The sequence below is a fragment of the Balearica regulorum genome, chromosome 3 (assembly GCF_011004875.1).
Source record: "Balearica regulorum gibbericeps isolate bBalReg1 chromosome 3, bBalReg1.pri, whole genome shotgun sequence".
Lineage (NCBI taxonomy): Eukaryota > Metazoa > Chordata > Aves > Gruiformes > Gruidae > Balearica > Balearica regulorum.
In genome coordinates, this window is record NC_046186.1 from 3,966,927 (window position 1) to 3,992,836 (window position 25,910).

Below are 25,910 nucleotides of genomic sequence, written 5' to 3' on the forward strand. Positions count from 1 at the left end.
ACTCCACCAGCTGTGGGCTGGGAGCTCACTGCATCTGACAACATTTGTCTGCAGCGCTATTTTGGGATGTTGTATAGCACCTGCCAGCATGAAAGATGGTCGCGTTGGCTGCCAAAGGTTGGATTTCGTAGGGACTGTGAATACCTAGAGCAGCGGTAACGTCTTTAGTGCGTGGGTGGGAGTGAGTGACCTTTGTGGGAGACTTTTCTCCGGTTGCATTTCCCACCCGTGCCGGGACATGCCGTTCGCTTCTTTGTGCTGCTTTTTGCGGATGTGTCTTTGACACATGCTTGCGGGCAGAAAGCTCGGCTTATGCAAGCATGCAGAGAGGTGCTACCAGAGAGGGTTGCAATGACCTCCTAGAGATGGGAGCACCGTGGGGAGATGCACAGGTAACAGCATCGTCCCCACTCCTCTAAAATGCTGTCAGAGGAGTTGGGATGGCCACAAGCCCCTGGTGGGACTTGCTGCGATTGACCTTCCTCTATGTGCTTTCCCACTCTGCCCCACCAGTGTCCTGAGGGAGAGCAACTCAAAACCCCAAAACGTGCATCCACCATTGTGCAGATGGTCCATCAATCCTCTTGTAAGATCATCCTGGTGACATGGCTGGCTGCTGAAGCATATTGCTGACTCGTGCTATATCTCACATCCCCTAATGCTGTAGAAAAGACAGCGATTGCTACATCTGTATCTCCCATTCAGGGGCAGATTGTGTCAAAGACCCCGAGATGCTCCAGTGAGGTAGTAACAAGGACCATAGGTAGATGTCCAATGCATAGGCAGACTCTGTGCCTTTCATGGTTGGTAATGAGTGATACCTAAAACTTATCATCCAGCCTTGACTTAAAATGATACCTTGCAATTCCTTGGGTGAAAAAGGAATTCCAGCTACTCTCACTTTACTATCCTGGCAAATAACACTATTCGGAATCAGACATTCCAGCACAAAGTTAGCGTCCACCAATTTGCAAGTGGAAGAGCGGGAAAAGCTCACTTAGTAAATCATGTGCCATTGCATGACAATCAGATCTAAGCAAAGCAAACCCTGGTTGCAACCTGGAGGGGAGGCTGACAAATGAAAATGAACTTGCTGCAGGAAATGCTGTGGCTGATTCAGTGGGTGAAACTTCCCCTCCAACTATGTTGTCAATGCCCAGAAAGCGGTGCTGAGACCTGGGTACAGATGGATGGGCCATCTGTAAACTCAGGTCAGAGAAGAGCTGAGAGAGGTTTGGATGCTGAAAAGCTTTTAGTTGGGGGGAAAAAATGTGTATTTAGCTATCCTGAAATATTTCACCAATTCCTTCCATTTTGCTCATTTTATCAGTGAAAATAAAAATGAGGAAGAAGGGAGAAGATATTTCAAAAAAATAATGCCTTAAAATATTGTGATGGCTCTGTTAGAAACCTCATTTCAGAGACCCAGTTTTTGAAATATTAGGTCTGTGCTAGAAAGCAAGAGAAATAGCTTTTACTGGCATATTTCCCCCCACAACTCTGGTTTGCTGCAAGCTTTCTTGAACATATCTGTTGGAGTCTGACTATCACGAGACAGCACTAGACTGACATTTGGGGGAACTGACTGACTACATTGGTCCTTGTACTTCCAGTCCCTGATCCTCCATGTTCATTGCAGACCTTGAGGTATTTTTGGCAAGAATACAAGTATTCAAGAGTTTGTGGGTGATTTTTTCAGATGTGTAGCCCACATCTTTCAATGCCTTTGGTTCAAAGTAGGGGCTGAGGCAGACTTTGGTGCTGGATGGCGCAGATACCTTATATACCCGTGGCAACAGCACTGCAGTAGTGATGGCTTCAACTGTTCCCTACTCTTTCAGGGGGTTGAGCAGGCTAAGTTTGTGATAATTTGGTTATTTTGGCTACCCAGATCCAGTATGATGCTAGAATCATCAACCAGAGCTAAAATTACATTTCTGGGTGGCAAGTTAAACCAGCCCTCAAGCACAGGTGTGGAAACCCTAGTGTGGACTAGAGGATAGCCCATGGAAAGGGTTTGATTCCTTTGTGTCTAGTGTTTCTTGAGGTGTCCAGAAGGTCTGACACACACACACACACGGGGTTGGGAAACAAAATCCAGGATGTACAGCAGACTCACACCTTGTGAAATGCCAGGGCACATCAAATGGTACTAGGGCATCGCACAGGGACAACAGAGTCAAGCCTTAGGCTCACACTTAACAGGCAGGACGGACACAAGCTACATCATGTTAACTCCCTAAGCTCCTTGCAGTCCTCCAAAGTGTCCCATCAGGTCCCATGCCTTTGTGGACAAGCTGAGAGTGTGTCTGTGCTGCTTAAGCAGAAGAAAGAGTGGGACTGGTACCGCACACATGACTACCACATCTGTGTGCTGCTCTTGCTGCATGGGAGGGACATGACCCACAGAAAGCACTGAGCAGCATGAGTACAGCTTGGTCTTGGTCCAGGGACTGTGTGACATTCTTGAAGCCCTGGTACAGCAGAGTTCCCCAGCATCTCCAGCATCCCCTCTTCAACCCTCCAGCAGTGCATGCATGCAGCATCACCCAACTCTGCAACAAGTCTTCTCAATGCCAGATGGGGATCTCTGAACTGGACAGGGAATGTATCCAAAGCAGTCATTTGTGTCCATTTTTTTTTCTGCTGACTTACAGTATCTGTCTGAACCTCATCTGCAAAGTCTTGTGTGAGAACAGAAGCTATGGGTTTCACAGGGTCGAAGGTAGTAGGACTGTAGACAAGATGTTTTTAGACTCTTCTCTCCACTGTCCCAATGCCCTGCATTCTCATCTTCTCCAACTTGTTCTTCATGAACGAGAAGATTGTTTTGTTCCTCAGCACCTGTCCCTTTCCCCAAGAGCAATCTCGTTAAAAAGTCATTTCTGTTCTTCCTTCCAGGATGGGGTTGCTTGGGAGCAAAAATCAGCTGACCCCCAATGAGAAACACACTTCGGGAAGCAACCCAAAAACCAAAACGAAACCTCCTCCTGCCCCACCCAAGGTAAGCCTTCAGTTTTTTGTCCTTTTGGGGCTCTCCACAGCTCAGTTAGTGTCTGGAGTGATGCAGGCAATATTTGTGTGTACCAGCAGGAACTTGAGCACTTCTATTTCCTAAAATTTGGTCAACCAGTGATTCAAAGGGCAGAAGACAAATGTTTATCTTGGCTTCCCCCCACAAGCTTTTTAATATGGGGTGAACTGTGCAATCAACCCTTTCTTGCTCTGGGTTTTTTCTCTGTCAAAAAGGATTCCATTTTCTCTCTGGGACAATGTTATGGCTGTGAATTGTCTGAGTGGGCTAGGGATGGTAATACTCTGAAAGGCCATGTCGTGTTGAACCTGGCACAATTATTTGCGTCAGCTGGATTGGAGAGCAAGGCAGGGGCTATGGAGAGAAGGTGCAGAAGCCACTGCCCCGTGTGCCGTGCATCGCTTGGACACAAGTCCTCTGAGTGGATCCCTGTATCTTTTAGACAGGGCTGCTGCTCTCAGCACTCTGCAGCCCAGGCTGATGTTGCTGACTTGCAAACGGCACAAAGATGGGTCAGATCCAGGCTAAGATTCAAAGCTGCAAACCACAACGGAAACTTTGCCATCAGGGAGGACAACGGGTTCACTAAAGAGGGTCTACAGCTAATCTGTGTTGGGGTGGGCTGAGAATCAGGAATTCTAGGATCTACTGCTCCCTTTGAATTCATACGGCCTCTCCTTAGATGGGCACAGATCAGTAAGCCACTGGGATAGGATTTAGGATACCTCCATGACGGACCCCTTGTTTAAACCTGGAAAATCACTTTTTCTGTCTGTCTGTTGCTGTGCAGAGGACATGAGGTTGTTTTCTCTTTTCTTGCCCTTGTCGGCACTGCAGCCAGCAGCCAGCACAAGACGAACTCTAGTTGCAACTGTCATATGAAAACCATCTTGGGTCTTGAGCTCTGAGAGGGGGGAGGAACTGCCTGTCATTGTTTTTGATGACAGGTGGAGATGTTTTTCGCTCCTTTAGTTTCATTTCTGAGTTATCCCATGGTTATGAAGTCCAGTTTTCATGACAGCAGACGTCAAATTGACCAAGAGGATGTTCTTTTCCTGAATTTCCTTTTCTCCAGCTCACTGGAGGGGAGCTGCTATCGGTGTAAATACAGTATCATCAATCACCTTCTGATGCACTTTTTTTTTTTTTTTTGCCACAGGCACTAAGCTCTCACATGTCAGGGGAAGTCCATATTTCTTTCAGCTAAATTAGAAAGAGCAGTGGTTGAGCAGCTCTCCCACCCCACACTGCTGCTAAGTAGGAGCCAAAGTGTGGTGCGGACAGAAAGCACTAGATGTTTTTAATTCAGTGTCTGTAGTTCACTCCTTTCGAAGATGTATAAATAGCCCTGGCAATGGCCAAACACCCACTTTAATCACCAGGCACCGTAGCTTGGACTGATCACAGGATTGGTGTTTGAAGATGGGCAGAGGCCAACAGACCCCAGCTGGCCGTTTCCATACTATTAAACTCTTAGCCCACAAAACAAAGTGGTTTCATCCCAGCTACTGGTTAGGAGGGTCTATGGTCAATCGACCACTCTTGGGGTCTGGGCCAAACCAAACTAAGGACATGTCAATGTTTTAAAAGTGTACCTAGATGAGTTGCAGTACCTTGCTGCTGTTTAATTTGCTAATACCGTCACTGCCTATGTTTTTTAAAGATATCTCTGAGCAAAGGATATTCCATGAACCTTGGGACAACTATGGCAAAGAGTATCCTGGGTTTTCTGCTTCAAAAAATATTACAATTGTCATTTCTTAATGGCACCATTCGTGTCTCATCCCCCATTGATCTGAAATATGGCATCAGTGAACAAGAGTTGGATAGACCAGGGCCTAAATGAGTGGATAGCAGATTTATGCTTTTATTCGGAGGGGAGCCAAGGATTATTCAAGCTGACAGTTAAGACAGCTATGAACACGTCATGGCAAAATGTGCTAAAGCCATCACGACACATACGGAGCCAGATGCAGGGACTGTTGACTGACTACAGTGGGCTCTGGATCAGAATCCCACTCATCAGTGAAGCTGAGAGCAAGTCTTCCCGCAAACATAGCAAAGTAATAAATGTCTTATTTTTTTCTTTCTGTTTCTGTCAAAGGGCAGACAATTTATCAACATCCCTCATCTAAACCAAGCTTCTGTACAAGGTAAGATTCTTAGCTCAATTGCTGTTTTCTTTGCCTTCCCGTGGGGTTTTGCAAGGTGGTGGTCCCCCAACAGCAGGTCTTGAAAACAAGCCGTCATGTTGCAGGTCTGCGGTTTCTGTATCTTTAGCATTGCCAGGCAGGGAGTTTATCAGTGTGTTTCAGAAGATTCAGTTTACATCACTAACTGTTTGTAGCTGCCAGTTTCCCCTGCTCATCAAAGAAATTAAGAGGGAAAAGCACTCCTTCTCCCTTGGTTGTGCAAAGTGAGATCTGAGACATCAACTGCATGAGATTTCTCTGTCTGCTGCCCTGTCTGCAGTGTGGCAACTTGTGGATTCTATATCCAGCCAGCTGAAAATTTCAGAGGGAATAGCAGGCATGTGAGAGCCCAGAGAGACTACAAAGCAGTGAGAAGAAAGGAAAGAGCAGAAAATAAGGATGCACAGAACCCCTGCTTGGAGACTGTTTGCTGGCTTCATCCACCTCTGCAATTATCTGCAGGTTGCAGATGGCGTTTGGTAGATGATTGCCTTTTAGCAGGGAGCCCGCTGTTACCTCTGCCCAGCCTCCAACAGCAGTTTGTATATATTTGTGTCAAAGAAGTTTTGCAGTTTAAGGGCAGAGAGAAAGATGGAGAGAAGTAGAAGAGGGCAAAAAGTAGAAGAAGCTTGGAAGAAAGCAGTTAGCAACACGTGAGTTCCTCACGTTGGTGAAAGTGTAGGATTAGGGGAGACAGGGCATGAGGAAAGAAAAAAGTGGGGTGACAAATGAATAGGATGGGTGGAACGGCAGACCTAGGTCCTCGCAGTCTTATGGATGATGGTGGAAGGTCTCTGCCATGAGGCAGACAGAGCAACTCCTGCAACGTCAGAATGTTCTTCAAAATTGAACATTTGTTATGGAGATCAAATTTGTGGAAGGTGTAGCTCTTCAACCATATGAATCAGGGTGCGTTTCCATGGAAGTAACATTTTTCCAGAAACCATGCTTTCTTTTGCAAAATTGTTTTCATGGCACATTTCCAAGCAGCCATGCTCTCCTACCTCCACAACTGAGCAGGCAGCACCAGTTTTTCACAGGGTTTTTATCAACCTTCTCACTCTGGTGAGAAGCACAACAGAAGCTGGCTTCAGGGAGGAGGCTTTTATTTCTGCTTCATGCCAGAAGGCAGAAGTGGAAAGATGCTAAAAAAAGCATTTAGGTACCATGTTAGCCATTTTCAGCTCTCAAAAATATTTTGGTTTGTTAGGTTCAGTTCCAGTTTTGGGAAATATTCACACTGACAGTCTGGGGGAACTTCTTATTTTTCACTACCAGTGTCTGAATTTCCAGAAATGATGCTATGTTTGACTCTGTCTTGTGTGGCAAAATGGGCTGATAGGAATCGCATAAGATATTTGAGCCATCCGATATATTCTCGTGCAAGAAGGCAATTCAAGTGAATTGATAGAGAAAGGACAAAATCTAGGCAATTCAATCATATTAAAAAATCAAAGGGCTGAATTATATCCTTAGGAGCATTTCAAATTTAGTCAGGAAAATTTGATGACTATGGAAGTGTGGCATGTAACATAAAACCAAAACCTTTTTTTTTTCTTGGGTTTTGGAGGGTTTTTCTGCATTTTGTTGCATTACTTACATTTTGATATTTTTTTTTTCTGGTCTCGGTGTTGTGCAACTTGTTTCACAGTTTCAAGCTTTCACACTGCTGTCTCAGAGATCATTTATTTGCTTATAGTTAACAAAAGCCTAATTCCACCTGACATTACTTAGATTAATAGAAGTAACACAAAGGCAGGCAGGCAGTGCATAACTGGATTCAACTGCAGTGTTGGCAGCATCACCGATCCACTTTTCACTTGGGATGGGTTCTTCCATGGTGTGAGTCTCTCATTCATTTTAGCATGGTTCCCTAAGCAATCACAATGTCTTTAAGGTCAGTTCTAGACTCTACGGAGTCAAAACTGACCTTTAATTCTGCACTTCTAAAGCTCCTGGTACAACAAAGTCCTGGCCCATGATACTGCTCCCCAAACACACCACCTCCATTGCTACAGCCGCTGCAATTCGCTTGCACTGGAGAGATAAGACGTAGCAGATAGGTAGAATAACCCCTGCCCTTGCCCTGCCGGCTGCTCACAGCTGGATTTAAGTACCACTGATGGAGAGAACTGGTCATTTTGGGTGCTTTTGCTGTGACTGCACAAAGATTCGGTCTCTCTGTAAGGTCATTTCTTCTGATTGAGGAACTGCAACTTCTTCCACCTCTTCGGTTGCTTTTGGTTAACCATAATATGAATAGGACTGATTTTCAGGGGGTGGGAGCTTAGCGTGCTCTGGAAATTGAGGTCTTTAGAGGCATCTCAAGATTAGCATCAAAGCTTTTAGTCGTTTTTGTTGTTGTTCCCTTAATATGCATTTGAGTTTGAAAGGAATGCTGTCAGAAATGTGCTTTTGAGCTTAATTGGAAATAGGAGGGGTTGTTTCTACTGAAAAAGCTGACTTTTCAATGAGAAATTAAAACTTCTCATTAAAAAATGGCCATTGCCAATCAAAAGTAAGAGAGGGAAGGAATATTTGAGGGTATTGCCCAAAATATTGTTTTCCTAAAAAAAATAAATTATGATTTTATGAGGAAAGTAGAAATTATCTGCAAAAACATTCACTGTGCAGAAATCATTTTCCTAGTGCAAGTCTGGATGTGCCCGGTGACATGTCCCACACCATCCCACCAAGGCTTGCTGACAAGCTAGGAGATGTAGCAGTCCCAGCACATAGTCTTCTGCATCTCCATCAATGGGATCTAATCGTGTTCCGCTTGGTGACAGCAGCAATAAGGCTGGCGTGCCACCAGCAGCTGTGTGTTTTGAAGGTGTGCTTTTCCAGCACACGTTTACCTTGGTGAACCAGCCCATGCCATGCTGAAATGGAAAGCCGGACCCATCTTCAGCAGCAGTAACTCATAGCTCAGTGCACCCAGCCGGCCAACACACATGCTGCAAGTTGTCATTTACCCCATGACCATCCTAGCATGGCTCTAAACCAAGTGATGGTCCTCGGGGGGACCCTGGCAGAGTCTCAGCCCAGCTCCATAGCCATGAAACAGTTACAAAGACCTTCCATTCATGGCGAGGCAGTGGTGGGAAGACTGGTTTAATAATTTCTATTAAGCCATCAAACTGGCACTCAGCCTATGCAAACCAAGCTGGTATCTAACTTTCCTGACAGCAGCTCTGAGCCAAGATGTATTTGGCTCACAATCAAAGTCTCTGGGCTGCTAGCATTATCTGCAAAGCAGTCACTCCTAGCAGCCCCGACGGCTTCTCTGCTGTAGAGTCACTCATGACCTCACTTGAACAAATAGGCCAAGAAAGTATTATCACCACTGTTTCTCAGAGGAGTGACAGACTCAGAGACGGGAAGAGTCACTTTCATCATGAGACGGCAAGTCTTTCTGGCTTGAGCAGAGAGCTTTTCTTCTGGCTCACTTAAGTGTGCGGTGTTTCTCAACACCTATATTGAGAAGGGGATAAGAGGTGATCATAATATTTTTTCAGCATATAAAACATTTTTGTTCTTGCTATATTTGCTCTTTTTCTTTCTCTCTCTCTCCTTTTTGTTTTTTGTTTCATTTATTTGTACTTACGTCAGTTGCTTCAAGATCAAAACTATATTTTTCATTTTATTTTCGGGAATACACACCCACTCTGTGCTTGAAGTTGTTTACGTATTTGCTTCTATTTTTCAAAGAAAAAGTGTGACCACTGCACTATTTTACTTTCAAGAGGAGCGGGATGATGCATGTGGATGAGCATATTTTTGGGGGACAACTTGCAGCACACGTCCCAAAACCTTTCATGTCAGAGAAGCTGTATGATAACAACTTCTTTAAGGATGCAACAAGAGTTTGGGTGCATTGCTAATGCCTAACACTTTGAAATCCCTCAAGGGAAGCCCCCAACCGTGCAACCTATTTTAAGACTTCAAAGCATTCTCCCTTGTGACCGATCATCCTTTTTCCCCATACGTAGAAGAGAGAGAAGCTCTGCTGAAACTTCTTATGGATCTCCAAGTTCCTTCTCGCAAGCCTGAAGGGAACTGCTCAGGGCTTCGGTTTACAAAGCTGCATTTCCTCCCACGCTGACCTTTCTCTTCCCTCCTCCCCAGTAAATTGCCAGCAGAGCAGCAACAAGGCCTTGCACAGACACAAAACCCAAGTTGCCCCAGAGACACGTTATCTTGCGATGACAAAGGGCCAGTCTGGCTCTTTTGCTGGTGGCATTATTTGAAAAGGTCACACAGAGACTGTGGCTTGACAGTCTGTTTTGAAAAATGCTAATAATAGACCATCCATTGCTCTCAGTGCATTAATTAGGCTATGTACAGCCTAAAACCTTTCTGCAGCAAATAGTCTCCTTTTTCTTTTTCCTTTTCTTTTTCTTTTTCTTTTTCTTTTTCTTTTTCTTTTTCTTTTTCTTTTTCTTTTTCTTTTTCTTTTTCTTTTTCTTTTTCTTTTTCTTTTTCTTTTTCTTTTTCTTTTTCTTTTTCTTTTTTCTTTCTTTTTCTTTTTCTTTTTCTTTTTCTTTTTCTTTTTCTTTTTCTTTTTCTTTTTCTTTTTCTTTTTCTTTTTCTTTTTCTTTTTCTTTTTCTTTTTCTTTTTCTTTTTCTTTTTCTTCTCCTCCTCCTCCTTCTCCTCCTCCTCCTCCTCCTCCTTCTTCGTCTTCTTCTTTTTCACCATTGTGCTTTTGTTACATTTTTGTGTTTGCATGCGTGTGCTGATTGTCTTTGTAAAGTTTGATCTGCCCCAAAATAGCTGCTCATTTCTGCTTCAGTAGCTGTGAGCATACAGAGCACATGTGAGTGGTTGCACAACCTCTCCAAGAGCTGCACCAGCACAACCTGGGCATGCAAACATAGCGATTCAGCTCCAGCCCACAGAGATCTTCCCCAGGGTGTGTTAGCACCCTCACAGCACATGTACCAGGGAGCAGCTTTGCCACACACAGCATGGCTCCTCTGCACCAGAGAGCAAAAGTTCATTTTGCTGTGCCAAAATTTAGGCTTGTCCAACGTGGCTGGAGTAAAAGCAACATGGTAGGGTAGGGGATGGGGATGCAGACTTGCTGACAGCCTCGGTCCAGGTGGATTGCAAGCAAAATGGGAGACACAGAGCACTGGTTTTGTGGTCTGGAGCATCTAAAGTGCATTGGGGCCAGGGAGCAGAAAGGGCATCCTGGAGCCTCCACTGTTCTCCTGGGAATTTCAGCTGAGCAGAGCAGCCAGATGCTATAGAGGTGGTGGTTCCAAAATGGCAACGTGACTTAGACATGGTGGCACATCAGCAAGGAACAGTGCATAGATGGCAAGAGAGAGGCTGAGTTGAGAGCATTTGGAGGGAGAGTTAAATCCTAGCAATGCGCTCAAATAACAGAAACTGAGACAACTTTATCCCTTTTTCAATCAAGAAAGCCTCATCTTTTTGAGTCAAATCCCAAAGTCACCCTGGGAAATGTTGCTACAGCAGTTTTCATTTACCACCATGTAAAACTGAGGCCAAACACTGACAGGTTATCTATGACACTTCTTATTCCACACAAACCCTTTTTTCTTTCTGACACATTGGGTTTTGTGGATAAGGAGAGTGCTTTAAAAACACATACACAGGAAACAGCTTGGTGAATCAGCTTCAGTCTCCAAGAAGTTGTGGTTGGCAGGAAAGCTGGGTTGGTGGAAAGCTTGTTTTTTGGGGGATGGAGGGGTTGACAGCCCCTGCTTGTGTGTGTGGGTGAAAAATCTCACCATACACTCAGGTGTACATCACTCCCGCAGCAGGGAACTGGCTGTATTCAATGGTGCTGCTTCTTCTTTCAGATAACTTGATTGTGATTGCACTGTATGATTTTCCTGCCTCAAGTGACCGTGACTTGCAGCTGGTCAAGGGGGAGAAACTCCAAGTCCTCTCCAAGTAAGTGACCTGCTGCCAGAGGGAAGTTCAAAGATGAGCATGGTGAGGCTTGGGAAGAGGGGACCTTGGGGTCAGACCCCAATTTGCAGCCCACCAAATGTGAGCCTGTGCCTTACCTTTGCTCCAGAGTGTGACTCTGGGTACCCTCTTCTCTCTGCAAGGTCGAGAAGATGGCATTTCCATGCTTTTCTTGGGTTATGGATACTTTGGGGTCATGTAGTGTCCCTGCCCGGATACTACTGGGACCTTCTTCACTGCTGGTTTGCGTGGGTGCAGAAGTAGCATAAATAACAACAACCTAGCTCCTGTTTCATATTTTGTGCTGATAGTGTTTTTGCAAAGGATGTGGGTTGGGCGTAGTCAGAGGAAAGGACAGAATCGAGCCAGAGAGGCGCATGGTTTCATTTCACCTTCTTCTCAAACTCACGGGAGAAGAGGCTGAAAGTCCATCTGCCCAGTCCATAACAGGGCAGAGGTGGGCTTGGGTCCTCTGATCATTTGGCCTTGTATGGCTGCTCCATCCTTGACCTCTCTGTGAGGTGGCCTTCAGAGACGACATTTCTCACCCAGATGCCGTAGTCTGGGACCCACGGGGCAGGGGAGACTGCTGGATGCAGATGGTTTTTGGTGGCAAAGCAGTGAGGTGTCTAGCAGCCAAAGGAAGGAGCAGAAAGGGGGAGCCCCAATGTCCCTATGCAAGAGGCAAAATAAACCCACGGTGCCTCAGATTTCCCTCCTCTCACTTGGGGCACGTAGCAGAGGTCTGCGTCTGTGGTGACTCCGCATCTCCTCTGCATTCATGGGAAGAGACTGTCACCTTCATACGTCCCTGAAGGACCAACAGCCTTCAGCCTGGTGATGGTCCTAGGAAATTGAGAAGGACATGTAGAGTGGATTGAGGAGTGCTGGCCTATTTGCAGTGCTCAAAACCCCAGAAACCATGCTGTCCTCTCAGCCTTAGCTTGTCATGAAACTTCTGGGCACTCACACTTTCTCTTCTGCTTCCTTTGCAGTGATGGGGACTGGTGGCTGGCAAAATCCCTCAGCAGTGGGAGGAAAGGCTACATCCCCAGTAACTTCGTCGCACAAGTAGACAGTTTGGAAGAGGAGAAGTAAGTGTGTAAGCTTATGTATGGTCAACACTTGATGGATGCAGTGCCCTGTCTCTCAATAAGCTACGGGAGCAGCTTTACTTGCCAGCAGGAAGATGTGACTGCTGGGCTGTATGACAAGAGGTCTTTCATCATCACCAGCAATGCTGCCCAAAAGTGCAGAAGTTTTAAGCACCATGCGGGTGCGGAGCAGGGAGGATGAGGTGGCTACTGGGAAAGTGGGCAAAGATTCCTGTCCCATGGATTGCACCCACCATGGAAAACAAGGATTTGGGGAAAAGAACATAAAGGTTATGTTTGCACTTGTAAATTAGCAGTGCCAGGGACCACCCTCTGGCCCCAATGGGCCAGTCCACCCATATGCATGATGTTAAACTTCCTCAGCCTCCAAGAAGGTGTCCATATGCAAACTGGGACTGAGGATCACTCAGAAGGGTGCATTGATCCAGGTTTCAGGTGTGCCAGGGACCACACTAACAATTTAACGAGGCAGACAACTGAGTGCCAGTGCCCAGACCCACAGCCCGGTGCTGTTTGTTTCATTAGCCCAGATACAGCCTTCTCGTTTGGCTCCCTGCAAAGAGGATGGCAAGAAAGACTTGAGCCAAAAGGGTTTATTATACCTATAATACAAGCAGCAGCAGAAATTGTTTCCATGACTTATTATCTTCTATGGAATTCAGCTAGAAATTATCATCCCTGCTTGCAATCTCCTCTAGAAGGAACAACCATCATTGAATCCCGTGAATATTTAACAGTGCACAGAAATGTGATTGAGACATAAATGCTCCTTGTATCCAAAGCATACATTTAAATGGCTATGGGCACCCTATGCTCAGCCTCCAGCCCACGTATCTGCTTTATTTGCAGCCTGCCTGGGCACTGCTCAGGGCTTACTCACTTGTCAGGTGAACCATGGGTCCCTGCGGGCCTCAGAAGCCACACTCTGGCTGAGCTTGCACGTCTCTCGTGTAGGGGATAATGCACATACCATCTACTCTCTGCTCTGGCTGAATTTCTAGGCTGTGAAACAAGACCAAAGTGACCAAAATCTGGTGTTAATCTACTGAAAATAGTCTATTACTGCCACTTTCCAGCAGATAAAAAGCTATTAGCTGATAAAACCAGCCCTCAGTTTCAGAGTGTGATGGTAAAAAGAATGAACTAAATGGAAAGAATTTGGGTATTTTTAGAGCTTTTCCCTTTCAAACAACGATTTTGCCTTTTCTGTCTCCCAGGTGGTATTTTAAAACTCTGAGCAGAAAAGATGCTGAACGGCTGCTGTTGTCTTCTGGCAACAAAGTCGGCTCTTTCCTTGTCCGAGAGAGTGAAACCAGCAAAGGTGAGATCTGCAGAGCAATGGTAACTCCTCCTTATTGCCACGGGTTGGAAAACCTTTCAGAACTCAGCTGCAAAGTTCAGCCGTGTCAGTGTTTCTTGGATCTGGCTGGGCAAAATAGCGCTTGCTGGGTTCAGCAGGGCTGTAGAAGTGAGCTGGGGATTTGGAAGGCAAAGATTTGCTCATGATGTTACTTGTGTGTATAGTTCAGGCTGTGGTAAGGGTGGCTTTTGTCACCATAGTTTGTGGCAGAGATGCAGGAGCACAGATAAGCAGAAAAAAAATTCCAAAACAATGTGTATGGGGTTTATTTTCCATTTCTCCCTGAGGAAATGTTATTTTTTTGGCAAAAGGAGATTCTTTTACACACTCTTGAAGAAGCATTTCTCCTGCTTGCAGCAGAAACTTGCAGGATTTTGGAAAAAATGTTTTGGTGAAATATTTTCCCGGAGGAAACATGTTTTTCCTGATAGTCTGTAGCAAGGGGAATTGATGCAAACCACAACTTTTGGAAGGGGACTGACAAGAGGAGGAAAGGTGGACTTCACCCACTTTCCTACCCTATGAATGTGGCTGGCTTTTGAGGAAATGACCCAATGAGGGTGGAAAGGGCAGAGCATTGTGGTCACTTCTCTCAGGCAGTGGTTATAGTTATTAACTATAATACTTAACTGTGTAATTGCAACTTCTTTCTTCTGTGCTGTTAATTTCTAGGCAGTCTGGAAGCTAGTTTAGGTTGTCACATGGGTTTCTCACATTGTTTCTTTCCTACTTTTCTCTCTTTGCATCCTCTGGGCCAGCAGGTGTCTTTAAAGTGTGGAGGAAATGATGCTTGTTGTGGTCCCATGGTTTTGCTCTGAACCAGCTCCTTACAGTAGTTCAGGAAAGTACTTCAGTCTTGCTGCGCTTTGGTTTCTTTCCTGTGAGATGGACATAGGACTCTTTCCTTGCCACATGAGAAAAGGTGGTTTGTGCCTTCCTAATAGATCAGTAGAGACTTGGAGCATCCATCTGAAGGAATGTGGGACCTTCTTTTCCTTGACTTGCTTCCCAAATGCTGCGACAAGGCCCTGGCCAAACAGTAATAGTGGGAACAGATAAACTGGATCTTCCATTTTACAAGTTCTTGCCTACGGTAGCATCTCCTTCTTTCTTTCTTGTCTCTGTTTTCCCCCATTCCATGGGAGGTCTTCAAGGCAATGTTTGTCCCTTCCTCCATGGCTACATCATTGCCAGTAAATTCAATAGAGCCTGGATGCAACAGCTGGGTCATCTACACAGTCTTTGTGCAGGTTTTGTCCTGGTGTCAACCAGGCACCATTCCCAATAGTCAATTTGAGTTCAGTCACCCTGTTTCAGAGGCTGAGGTAGTTACATGGTGTGGATGTGACCCCAGTGCTAGAGAACAGGCTCTGTCACGGTGCAGTTTACTCACAGATGTAGTCTGAGCCCTGGCCATGTTGCAGATTTGGCCATTTCAGCCACTTCCAACAACAGGATCTCACAACGCAAACAGAGTCAAGCTGGAGTGCTGGTCTTCAGCTGGTGTGCTATCTAGTGTGCTAAGTGGGGCAACATGATGTTCATCTTCCCGTAGCTCTCTCCATCAGCCATCAGGTAGGGGTGCTGTGTTAGCATTATAGCAGCTTGCTTTGACTTCCCTCCCTGCCCCATGCCTGGGCTCACCTCCACATGTCCCTGCTGAGCTGATGCCAAGTAGGAAGGCTGCTTTCCATGCAGATTTGCAGTTTTCAGAATTTTTAGGGAACATTCAGGTCGGGAAACATCAAAGAAACTTGTTTCTAAGCATTTCCCTTTACAAGTACCTTGTTCTGCTTGTATATTGGTTTCCCCACTGCCTTTGTGGTGCCTTTGAAATGATGAGGCCTGGACTAGTCACAACATGCTGCTCTTCCATTTATCCCCTTCCCACTCTCCCTTTTGTTTGCTGGGATATTTGAGTAGCTGGGGTGTCTGTGCATTGCACCCAGGAAGGGTAGGAAGCAACACACATATCGTGCACGAGCCCAGCAGACACTTGTGCATTGTATCTGAAGATCTGGGAAGGAGTGAGGCCCTCTGTCCACACATGATCCTAGTCTTTGTGTCATCTCTAGGTGCCTTGCATGGATGGGATCAGACCTTTCCCCACACTTGCTCAGGATGATTGCCTCCTATTTCTGCTAACCATGAGCTGCAAACATAGGATGAAATAATTCCTTGCAATTCTCTGGAGTGTGGGTGGGTCTAGGTTGCACAGGGCTTGGACAGAGGTGGTGTAGTCCTGACATTCAAGGAGGAATAACCAGGCTAGACCTGATCTTTAGTGCCCTGTCTCTGCTGTCTAGAAGTAGACTTAGCTGGAGGTGTGTGATATTCTGCATTAGCAGACGTGGCACGTTCCACTCCATGAAAATCCCATGTTAGTCCCAAATGGTCAGGTGTCAGCTTCTGCTCTGAAATGTGAGTCTTACCTTTGCCTTTTCTGATATTTAGTATTCTGTCTTAAAATATGCTCTTATTCCTTCAAACACCTCATCCTCTGAATTATCCCACGTGATCAGCTTCTACCTGAACACCTTGTGCTTTAGACTGCCTGAATGGCCATGGTGACACCATCTGATCAGTCTTAAACACAGCTTCTTCCTCTCAAGATAAGAGGAAAAGACAAAGCCCTGCATCTTCAAATGTGCCATGAAACTGAGATCACTAATGTAAAGCACCCTGTGGCCCTCCACGAGATGTCCAGAGCATGCCATGGAATTAACCCTGCCCCTCAAACCCCACAGGTACTTCCTATTTTCCTCCTCCACAAGGTATATTTTCATTCACTTTGCACGTCATCAGCAACATTAGATCTTCAGGGACGAGTACTAAGTCAAGCTAAGGGCTGTAGCCTCCTTAGCTGCATGCACTGGAGGGTGGTTGTCTCATATTGGGTTGTCTTAGCCACAGCGGGACACATTCTGCACCCTGCCTAGGAGTGGCACCTATTCACAGCCCATCCTAAGCAGTGTCTTGTTTTGCTCATGGTTAAAGATACTGAAGATCTGCAAACCTGGGGTCTTCACTTTCAGCCAGCATTTTGCAGGGGCCATGAAAGGCACGTTCAACATCCCAGGAAGATGGGTCCTTGTCAGGACAATGTGGGAAGCAGACTAGCAGTGAAATCATCGGCGGAGAGCTCGTCTTGCCAAAGCTGCTGGAAATAAACAAATCTTCTCCTGAAGTAATAATAATTCTGAAACCTGCAGGAACACAGTCACACAGCTGTGCCGAGAGACAAACTCCTGGCTTGCAGCAAGACTGCTGCGTCTGTGCTCCCGGCAGGAGGGACCTCGCAGAGCTCAGCCACCGCATCCAGCTGAGCCCCTGTGTTTCCCATCGGGAAGGAGTTAAGAGCCTGATGGGACCTAAAGGAACAGGAGATGCCACATGTGGTGGGACTCAGTCTGCGATGCAGGCATCCAAATGTAGATATCACATGTGGCAGTTGCCGGTGGGGCTTGGTTTTGAACACCTTAGTGTCATCTCCAGGTGCTCCACCAGGAGCTGTGGTTTTGCACCGTATCTTCCAAGCCCATGCACATGTTCCCAAACATCTCAAGTAGTACCAGACACCCATGTTTAGGTGACTGAATCAGCCCTAGGTATGATGTGAAGTTGAATCCCACCCTTTACATCTTCCGTTGCTCTTTCACATACAAAACTTGCCAGCCTTTGAACAGAAAGGACATGTGAGCCCTTGTAGGATGGTTTGGGGATCCCAGAAGAGGAGGATCTGACACCCAGAACTGCCCAGGGCAAGATTTGTTTGTGTTCACACTGCTCTGAGCTGATGTCAAGTGCAAGTGTGGACCTCTGTGTGTCAGCCCAGGTCTGTGCCAAGATGCAATGCAGGACTGTAGGACAGGTGAATGTCCTTGTGCCTGAGCAACAAGAATTCCTTTCAGTCATCCTGGCTATTATTGGAGGAGATTAGGAGTCCTGCCATCTGTCTGGCTCCTCCCCCTTTTTTTTTTTTTGAACATTTTTAATTTGCTGCTGTCACTGGGAGAAGTGAAGCTTTTCAGCCCTAGTGCTTTTGCTTTTACACTGCAGCTCCCAAGGGAACAGTAACAGGCCACGGTGAATGACAAGGAAAGCTCTACCACACTCACTCCAGCAAACTAAGCTCTGACTTGGGGTGAAATACAGTCATTAGCTCTAATGACAGGATAAGTATTAATGCTGGCAGTAGGTAGCTGATAGATTGGCCTGGAGGGTGCCCGGAGCCCCTGTCACCGCTGCATGTCACTGGTTTGAAAGTTGCAAGAGGGTTTTAAAGGGTCAGTGGGGTCTGGAAAGGAGGTCCTGCAGGAGAGCAGGCATTTTAGGTGCAACCACGCTAACAAACAGATCGGGTCTCCTCTTCTCTGCTGACTCTCAGCCCCCAAGCACCCACTTGCACACATGTTAGTCATTAAGTCCTGCGCTCCCTTCTGCAACGCTGTCTGCCGTCACTGCAGCTGGGTTCACACCGCGTTTGGCTCCTTCTTCTAGTGGGCCTTGTCTTGTAAAAATCCCACACATACCCTAAGCCTCTTGGACTTGTGCCAGATAAGCTCAACTCACTTTGGAATTAAAATAACATCATCATCATCAACAACAATAATAGATGATGATGATGATGATGATGATGATGACAATAGTTTATAAACTTATAAATCATAAACTTTAATTTTTATTGTTGTTGATACGATTATTCTTGTGGTTATTATTATTATTAGCAACTTAGGGCCACAAAGGTACCACAGAAGAGCCAGAGGAGGTCTGGGGCCAAATGCTAGGGAGTGTGAATGTGACTACTCCACTCTAGAAGGACTTGTGCTGAGCACTGCGAACACAAGTCATGCCAACACCTCTCTACACGCACTAGGGACCAAAGATCACTCCCTGGGAAAGACACCCTTAGCCGTGTAGTGACCTTTGGTCACTGACATAGACTGCAAAATTGAGCCACTCTTTTGCCCTTCCTTGGAGTTTTTTGTTATGCTGTTGAAGATGCTGCTTCTCAGAGGTTCAGCTGCAGGAGTGATAGAGCCAAAGGGTCTTCTCAGGTCTGTCTTCTGCCTGTCACTTATGGTGAAGGAGAGCTTCAGAAGTGCAACCTCTGTTGAGAAAAACCCCACTATGCTGAGGCTGTGTGCTTCCAATCTAGAGGTTCCTTGGCTCTGCATTTAAACTAGCAGGTCTTCCATGAACATTATGACACCATATCTCATAGTCTGATCTCTGAAGAAAGGGAGTCCCCCAAAAACAATGGCTAGCACTTGGGAAAATTTTAGACTCCCAAATTTTGTTTGTAAAGATTTATAATCACTGCAACAGAGCAAATATCCACAGAAGCGGTTTCCTTTTGTTACTTTTTAAAAATGTGAATGGTTTCCAGCCGTGGTGCAGGGAAGTGCTGATGCTGCGTTGGAGAAACACCAGCCAGTGAGTGTTAAATGTTAGTAAACTTTCCCCTCGCATGCAGGATTAGGGTTTCAGAATCACTGTGGAAGGCTCCACTTCTGCTTATGATCCTAGATGACAGATACATACTTTTTAACATATATAACTCTGCCTTTTCAAACATTAAAAAAAGCAGCCTATCAACCCGGGTGACGTATTAGACTTTTCACAGCCCAGCAGGCTTGTAACAACTTACTCCGGAAATATGATCCAGACAAAAGGGAAAAAAAAACCCTCCTAAGCTGTCTTGAAATTTACACTGACATAGGCTGGACGTTGCTGCTCTGTAGCAACATCTAGTGATGTTTTTGTGTGCCAGAAACCCCAACCCTTTGGTTTAGATTATAAACCCATTATAAGGAGAGAATAGCAGGTTGGAGTGGTAGATTGTTGAGTAGGTCCTTTGAGGCCAAAAGGCCCCTGAAATTAGATCTGTATCTAGACGTGGTTTAGCCATAGTCACAACTTTATGGCTGAACAAGACAATTCTCCTGAACCACCCTTCTGTACCTCCCAGCTGAACCAGTGACCTTGGCACATGGGTTATACGGGATAACAGGGACATGGGGACCTTGGATAATGCTGAGAAGGAGCACGTATCTCTTGACCTCGTCTCTTCCACTGAAATTCTGGTTGTGCTGGTGGGGTGGTTTAACTTCTTGTCAGTCCTGTGTTTGTACACACTGGTGAGACTGCAGTGACTTGTTTCGTCCAGATGAGATGGTGGGGTTGAGAGAGCTCAGATGGGAGACATGGAGCTGTGGGAAGACCATCATGACCTAAAGAGTGTCTGATTGCTCTAACTAGAGATGTGCTATTGATTGCCATGTTGCTTCCTTGGGGCTGTTGGCCATAGGCAGGCCTTAACCAAGTCTCCACAAGCCTAGTTAAGCTCTGATGAACCTTTATCCTCTCCACTTGCCTTGGAGAGAGGGAAGTTTGTAGCTTTGCAGTCTGGTGTGACTTGCCCTGAGAAGGCATCAGCAAGGGCTGGGAGAGGTGTCTGCAGCTGTAGGCAGCCGAGGAAAGAGGACGTAGCTGGTCCCTGAGTTGGGTGCTGCTTATCCTCACAGTTCCTTCTTCTGCTCATTCTCCAGGTGCCTATTCCTTGTCCGTGAGAGACAGCAACTCTGCTCATGGGGACATCATCAAACACTACAGGATCCGTTCTTTAGATGGCGGGGGGTATTACATCTCCCCCAGGATGACTTTCTCCAGCCTGCCAGAGCTAATCCATCATTACAGCCGTAAGTTGCTTGCCTTCTTTAATGGGTTTGTCTCCTAGCAGAAGGTGAGCATGTGGGCAGAGGGAGGATGGGCTTACTAGCCATCACCATCACACCATCCACTCTCATGGGCCAGGTGTACTTCTCCAAGCAGAACTTGGGCACCCATGTCCTATCTTTCATCCTAGAGCATTGTGAGAGTGAGTTCTGCCCACAGCCCTATAACCAGGGAGTTTCTCCCACCAGGAAAGAGATGAATGCTGAAGAGATATACAGGAGGGATGCTTGGAAAGCAGGGTTTGGACTTGCTGGGCAGGAGAATTTTCTCCTCTATGGCTCCTTTTGTGCTTTTTCCTTTAATTGAATCAATTCTGGGTGCCTTGATCCCTGTGGCTGAAACATTTGTGTGGTTGTGGAGGTTTCCCATGGGTTGACTTTTTCCTGGCTTGTGTAAAAGTTGGAGGAGGGTAGCTCTGGGGCTGAAAGTTCAGCCTATCCCATTGAGCTGTCCTGTGCTTTGTCCTCACGCAGAGAAGGGGGATGGCCTGTGCCAGCGGCTCACAGCTCCCTGCATATCCCTGGCTCCCCAGAGACCCTGGGCACAGGATGAATGGGAGATCCCACGGGAGTCTCTGAAGCTTGTGAAGAAACTTGGCAGTGGGCAGTTTGGGGAAGTGTGGATGGGTAAGTATAATTCCTCCCATTCCAGGAAAGAAATATTTAAACAGAGGAGACAGAAAGCACTCTTTCCCTAAGACAAGATTAGTCTGGGAGTGGGGATCGTAAAGTATGAACACACATTTATGGGTACACAAACAGCAGTAGATGCCATACTCCTGGGAAGGACCAGACCAGTTGTGTTTACACAGATCAGTGGTTGAGCATGGATTTCACAGGCTAGACACATATGAGAGGTGTTGAAGTAACTACATACTCATCTCCTGAGACATGCTCTCGTTCTTCCTGGGAATCCTGGGCATGGCTGTAGGATCCTAAGTTACACACAGCAGTGTACCTGGGTGGCATTATCCCACTTTTTCCTGTTCCACTTTCTAACCCAAATCTGAATCCCTTACAGCTTCCTGCCCACTGCTTATCAGTGGGAGAGGAAGTGGGGTGAGCTCAGCTTCCTTTGCTGTCCTCTTTGTGGTTGCCTGTTGCCTTGGCAATTGAGATTGTGGACAGGACCAGACTGAGTCGACATCCTGACTGCAGTGTCCTGGCTTTCTCAATGGCATTTGGATTATTTGAGAACGCAGCTGATGGGAGGCCCAGGGGTTTTCACCCAGAAGGAATCTTGCAGGGCTGGGATGACTGCATGAGGATGGGCTTATCGCATGGACATCCACCACCTGGAGCAGAGATGATCCCTCCTGAAGCCACATGGACTGACAGTTGTGCTGTGTCTTTCCCTTCTCTTCTCATACCTGTTGGATGCTCAGAGCCCACTGGCACTGAGATTTTCCATTTGTTTCTTGCCGGGAGACTGTAAGCTGTTGCTGTTGTTTTCTGCTCCCTGATCCACATGCTCTTCTGCTCCTTATTGCACAGCCTGATAGAGCCCATAGAGTCACCAAAATTCCTCAATGCATCATTATCTCTCTGCAGGCTATTACAAGAACAACATCAAGGTGGCTGTGAAGACCATGAAGGAGGGCAGCATGGATCCTGATGCCTTCTTGGCAGAGGCAAACTTGATGAAGAGGCTCCAGCATAGCAAACTGGTCCGGCTATACGCAGTAGTCACGAAGCAGCCAATCTACATTGTGACAGAGTATATGGCCAACGGTAAAGAGACTCACTGAGTTTTTGTTGGGTTTCTGCAAAATCAGGTCAGCAAGCCTGCTGGTACTCCCATGCGTAATGGGGGTGGGGAGGAGGGAATTGTACCGAATCTGTTAGCAGAAGGACTAAGTGACCCACAGGTTTGTTCCTAGTACTGGAAGGGACTTTCTGGATGATGAAATCCTGCCTTTTTTGGTCTCATATTTCATAAACTACTTCACAAGATAGTGATGCTCCATTTGAAGAGTATTTAAAGTCCTCATCTCCACTGTTCCTACTGGAAGTTTGTTTCAGTCTTTTACTCCCCCATGGTGAAATTTTGCTTTCTTTTGCCCCTCTTGTCTGTAAGGCTTTGAGTGAAGGATGGCCAGCAGTTTACAAAAGGTCTGTGCAAAATACATGGGAAAAATGGGCTGCACTTGGGAACTTTCCTAATGGAAGATGCTGCTGCAAATGCACACTGTGGTTCCTTGGATCTTCTCTAGGATGCAGGCAGATTTGTTGTACATATTCAGAGAAGCACCAGGAGAAAACAAATGCTTATTTAAGCAAAGGCTTATTCAGAAGAGTCACAGCAATCTTTCCTCTTTTGCAGGGTGTTTGCTGGATTACTTGAAGACAGAAGAAGGAAGCCAACTGAATCTCCCAAAACTCATTGATATGTCTGCTCAGGTTAGTGAACAGCCTCTGGGAAACACACTCAAGACCATGATTTGTTATCGCCTCAGTGAAATTCTCGCAAGTCTGAAGTCTGTCGGAGCGTTGATTTCCTGGAGAAAAACAGCACCTCCTGGTGTGCTCTCTGAGGGTTTCTTTCTCAGCCCTCTTGTGCTGATGTGCATGTCAGCTCAGCAATGCTCTGCTGTCCTCAGGACAGCCTCTGGGGAACTTACTGCAGTGCTAGAGAAATGGGGTTTGTTTGCTTGGGTTTGGGTTTGTTTTGTTTTTTTCTGGCTTGCCCGGCAGCAAATAAGTTTGTTTCTCTTTTTACCAAAAGGAAGAAAAACATCAACAAAAAGACTTTCAATGTAGAGGCACGCTGGCTTTCAGTAGTTCTTCCCTTCTGATGATTAGGCATAAAGGATGTTCTGACCCTCAAATCTGGGAATATTGCTCCTTATGAGAACTAAAGGTTACGTTTGTTGGATTGTTTCCTTCTAAGCGTCCCCAGGCTGTAAATGTTAATAGCTGCAGCTGCACTGTGACATTTTAGTCCAAAAAATGCATCTAAAGTCAAATAGGTCAAAGTTAGGGAAACCACAACCAGAGTGGCAACAAGGTGTACATGAAGGATGAGATGGACAAAATCACTCCATTTTGTTCCTAGGCAGCTGTGACAGAGTATGGCTCACCCAGAGAAGAGTTAGACTAATTTTGGAAATATTGGGGGGAAAAAAACCCCAAACATGAAGCATCAGTGTCACGGCTGAATACTGTTGTTTTGATGTGCAGGTCTGGGACTTACCCATAAGATCACTCGGCATCTCTTGGCCAAAGTGAGCCTGAGCAAACAATGTGTAAAGGCTGGCCACTTGGTTCCAGTCATCATACAGAATTATTTTATAATGTATTAAAACCCGGAGAATCTTAATATTTGAGCAAATGTTATATGATAGCGAAAGATTTTCCTTCTTGCTTTAACTAGAATGAAAATACTTAAATACTTTAAAGCAGTATCCCCATCTGTCATTTTTATTTTCCTCTGCACCCCTATGAAGGGTGGAACACATTTCAGTGCCTTCCGTCTTCACTACTGATAAATCTTCCGTATCTGGCGCTTTATCTTTGCTGTCTGTGAGAGGCTATGGGGCCACCTGCAGCCTCCCTGTTTAGTATCTTTCCCTTAATTTCTTCCTTCCTTTCCTCCTTCTCACTTTATCTCCCCTCTTCCCTCCCTCCCTTTTTCATTCTTTCAATCCTTCTCTTGAAAGTTACACCCTGTGGTTTGTTTTAAATTCCTGATGACAAGCAGAATGGTCCAAATTAATCTGTATTAAAGAACCCTTGGGTTCAGCAGGAGCATTACCCCAGAAATTGGCTTGATGCATTTCTATGCAAGAGGTAAGTGCCATAGCCAGAGCAATCTGCACTCAGGTATAGTCACAGGGGTGACCCAGAGCAAAGCTGTTGGCCAACAGTATACCCAGCTTTGAGGCAGGGACAGCAGAAGCTACGAGTACTCGTGCGTTTTTTTTATCACAACATTATAACTTGCATTGAGCACATGGAATAACAAAGCATTTCCAGGTAGGTGTGTGGAAGCATCTGGGGAGAGGTCAGTGATCTTGTCTGTCCCAAACAGGAGGGTGGTACAGGTCTGACAACACATTGGCTGCAGGAACCCCTGGGAGAAACCTGTCCCAGGGCAACCTCGTTCACCCAAACCTCCTCTCTGAGTTCAGGGTTGAAGTCTTGAAAGTGATTGCATAGCGTGGCCAGAGCTGGCCAGAAACCCATCCACCACAGTGGTCAAATAGTCCCCACAGTGGGCACCATCACTGGGGTTGAAAAAGTGCACATAGATGTCCCCTCTCCATGAGCACCTGGAAGCACTCCCCTACCCGCATGCCTTTCTCGCATCCCTCCAAGCACTTTGCAGCATCCTGCACTGTCCATCACTTCCAGGACCGGGAGAGAAAACACAGACCAAACTCACCCCAGCAATGTAATAACCCACACAAGCCACCCGCAGCACGTGGGGTAAGAAGGATTTTGCCCATTCTTCGAGGCATGGGTGTCAATCAGAAGGACAGCTTTCATCGCTCCCCCTCCCACCCCAGCACCACGTCCCCAGGGCAGGGACTCAAAGACTCACTGGGTAGCTCCAGGAGGAGGAGGAGGAAAAGGGTAGTCTCTTGAGCTATTTTGCAATCTGTTCATCTGCGGTGTTGGGATGACATCATGGCCTGACAGACCCCCAACCCTCTCGTGTGCAATTTTGGATCCAATAGCATCCGTCGGAGTTAAAATTAGAAATCTCTGGCCGATGCACTTGATCCTGTGGCCAGTCTCAAGGGTACATGCTCAAAAGCACGCTGGGCTGGAACGGGCCCATCGCTGGGTACTATCTCATTAACATCAGGACAGGAAATTACATCAGTTCTTCCACTTTCCACTGCAGCAAACAGCACTTGCGCTGAAGGGGTGTTGACACAGGTTAGAAATACAGCATTGGAAAGTATGTGTTAGTATCCTGTTTAAAACCACATGTAAGTCGAGATGCTGATGTGAATCTGTATGGAGTGGAAAATTGCTCTGCCCTCACCCACAGGCGCATAAAAGCTTTAATAGGTACTAACCATTATTAGCAGGGGTTGCGTGCATCCACTCATCCTCCTGATAAATACCTAACCCAAATCTGAGACTTGACCGATAGAGCAACTTGGCAATCTCTTTTTTCTATATCTCCCAGCACCCAGCAATAAAAGATTGCTGCCATCATTTATAGGGGTTCGTCACACACCAGGCACTTCCCCAGGGCTGCTCCCTGCTCCAAGGAGCTAAACAGTGAAAAATGGTCTTGGGAGCAAGAACCTCCCAAAGTAAAGTTTGGAGATGGTTGAAGAAGGCAGCACGTGCCCAGGACAAGGGATTTGTCCAGGGACATGCTCTATATCCCAGTCATATTTTTATGGATATCTGGGTCTTCTGCTCTAATGCATCCTGTAGGTAATAGGGGGAACTGTATTCTGTCCTGGGTCCTAGTCTGGATCCAGCACAGGGAAAGAAAACACCAATCTCAGTTTTATTGTGGAGGGATGTTCAGAGGTCTCCTCCCCATCCCAAAGCAGACCAGTGAG

The 25,910-nt window shown here is 46.2% G+C and overlaps 1 protein-coding gene across 1 annotated transcript in view; it reads left to right on the plus strand.

Annotated features, from left to right (window-relative positions):
• The window catches only part of BLK (BLK proto-oncogene, Src family tyrosine kinase), a 44,350-nt gene that overhangs the window by 13,908 nt on the left and 4,532 nt on the right, over positions 1-25,910 (plus strand). The window contains exons 2-10 of the mRNA XM_075750382.1: positions 2,902-3,004; positions 5,139-5,187; positions 11,059-11,152; positions 12,166-12,264; positions 13,503-13,606; positions 20,197-20,346; positions 20,857-21,009; positions 21,934-22,113; positions 22,706-22,782. Coding sequence (XP_075606497.1) covers positions 2,903-3,004; positions 5,139-5,187; positions 11,059-11,152; positions 12,166-12,264; positions 13,503-13,606; positions 20,197-20,346; positions 20,857-21,009; positions 21,934-22,113; positions 22,706-22,782 — 1,008 coding nt within the window. The 5' untranslated portion in view covers position 2,902. The remainder of the gene's footprint in view (positions 1-2,901; positions 3,005-5,138; positions 5,188-11,058; positions 11,153-12,165; positions 12,265-13,502; positions 13,607-20,196; positions 20,347-20,856; positions 21,010-21,933; positions 22,114-22,705; positions 22,783-25,910) is intronic.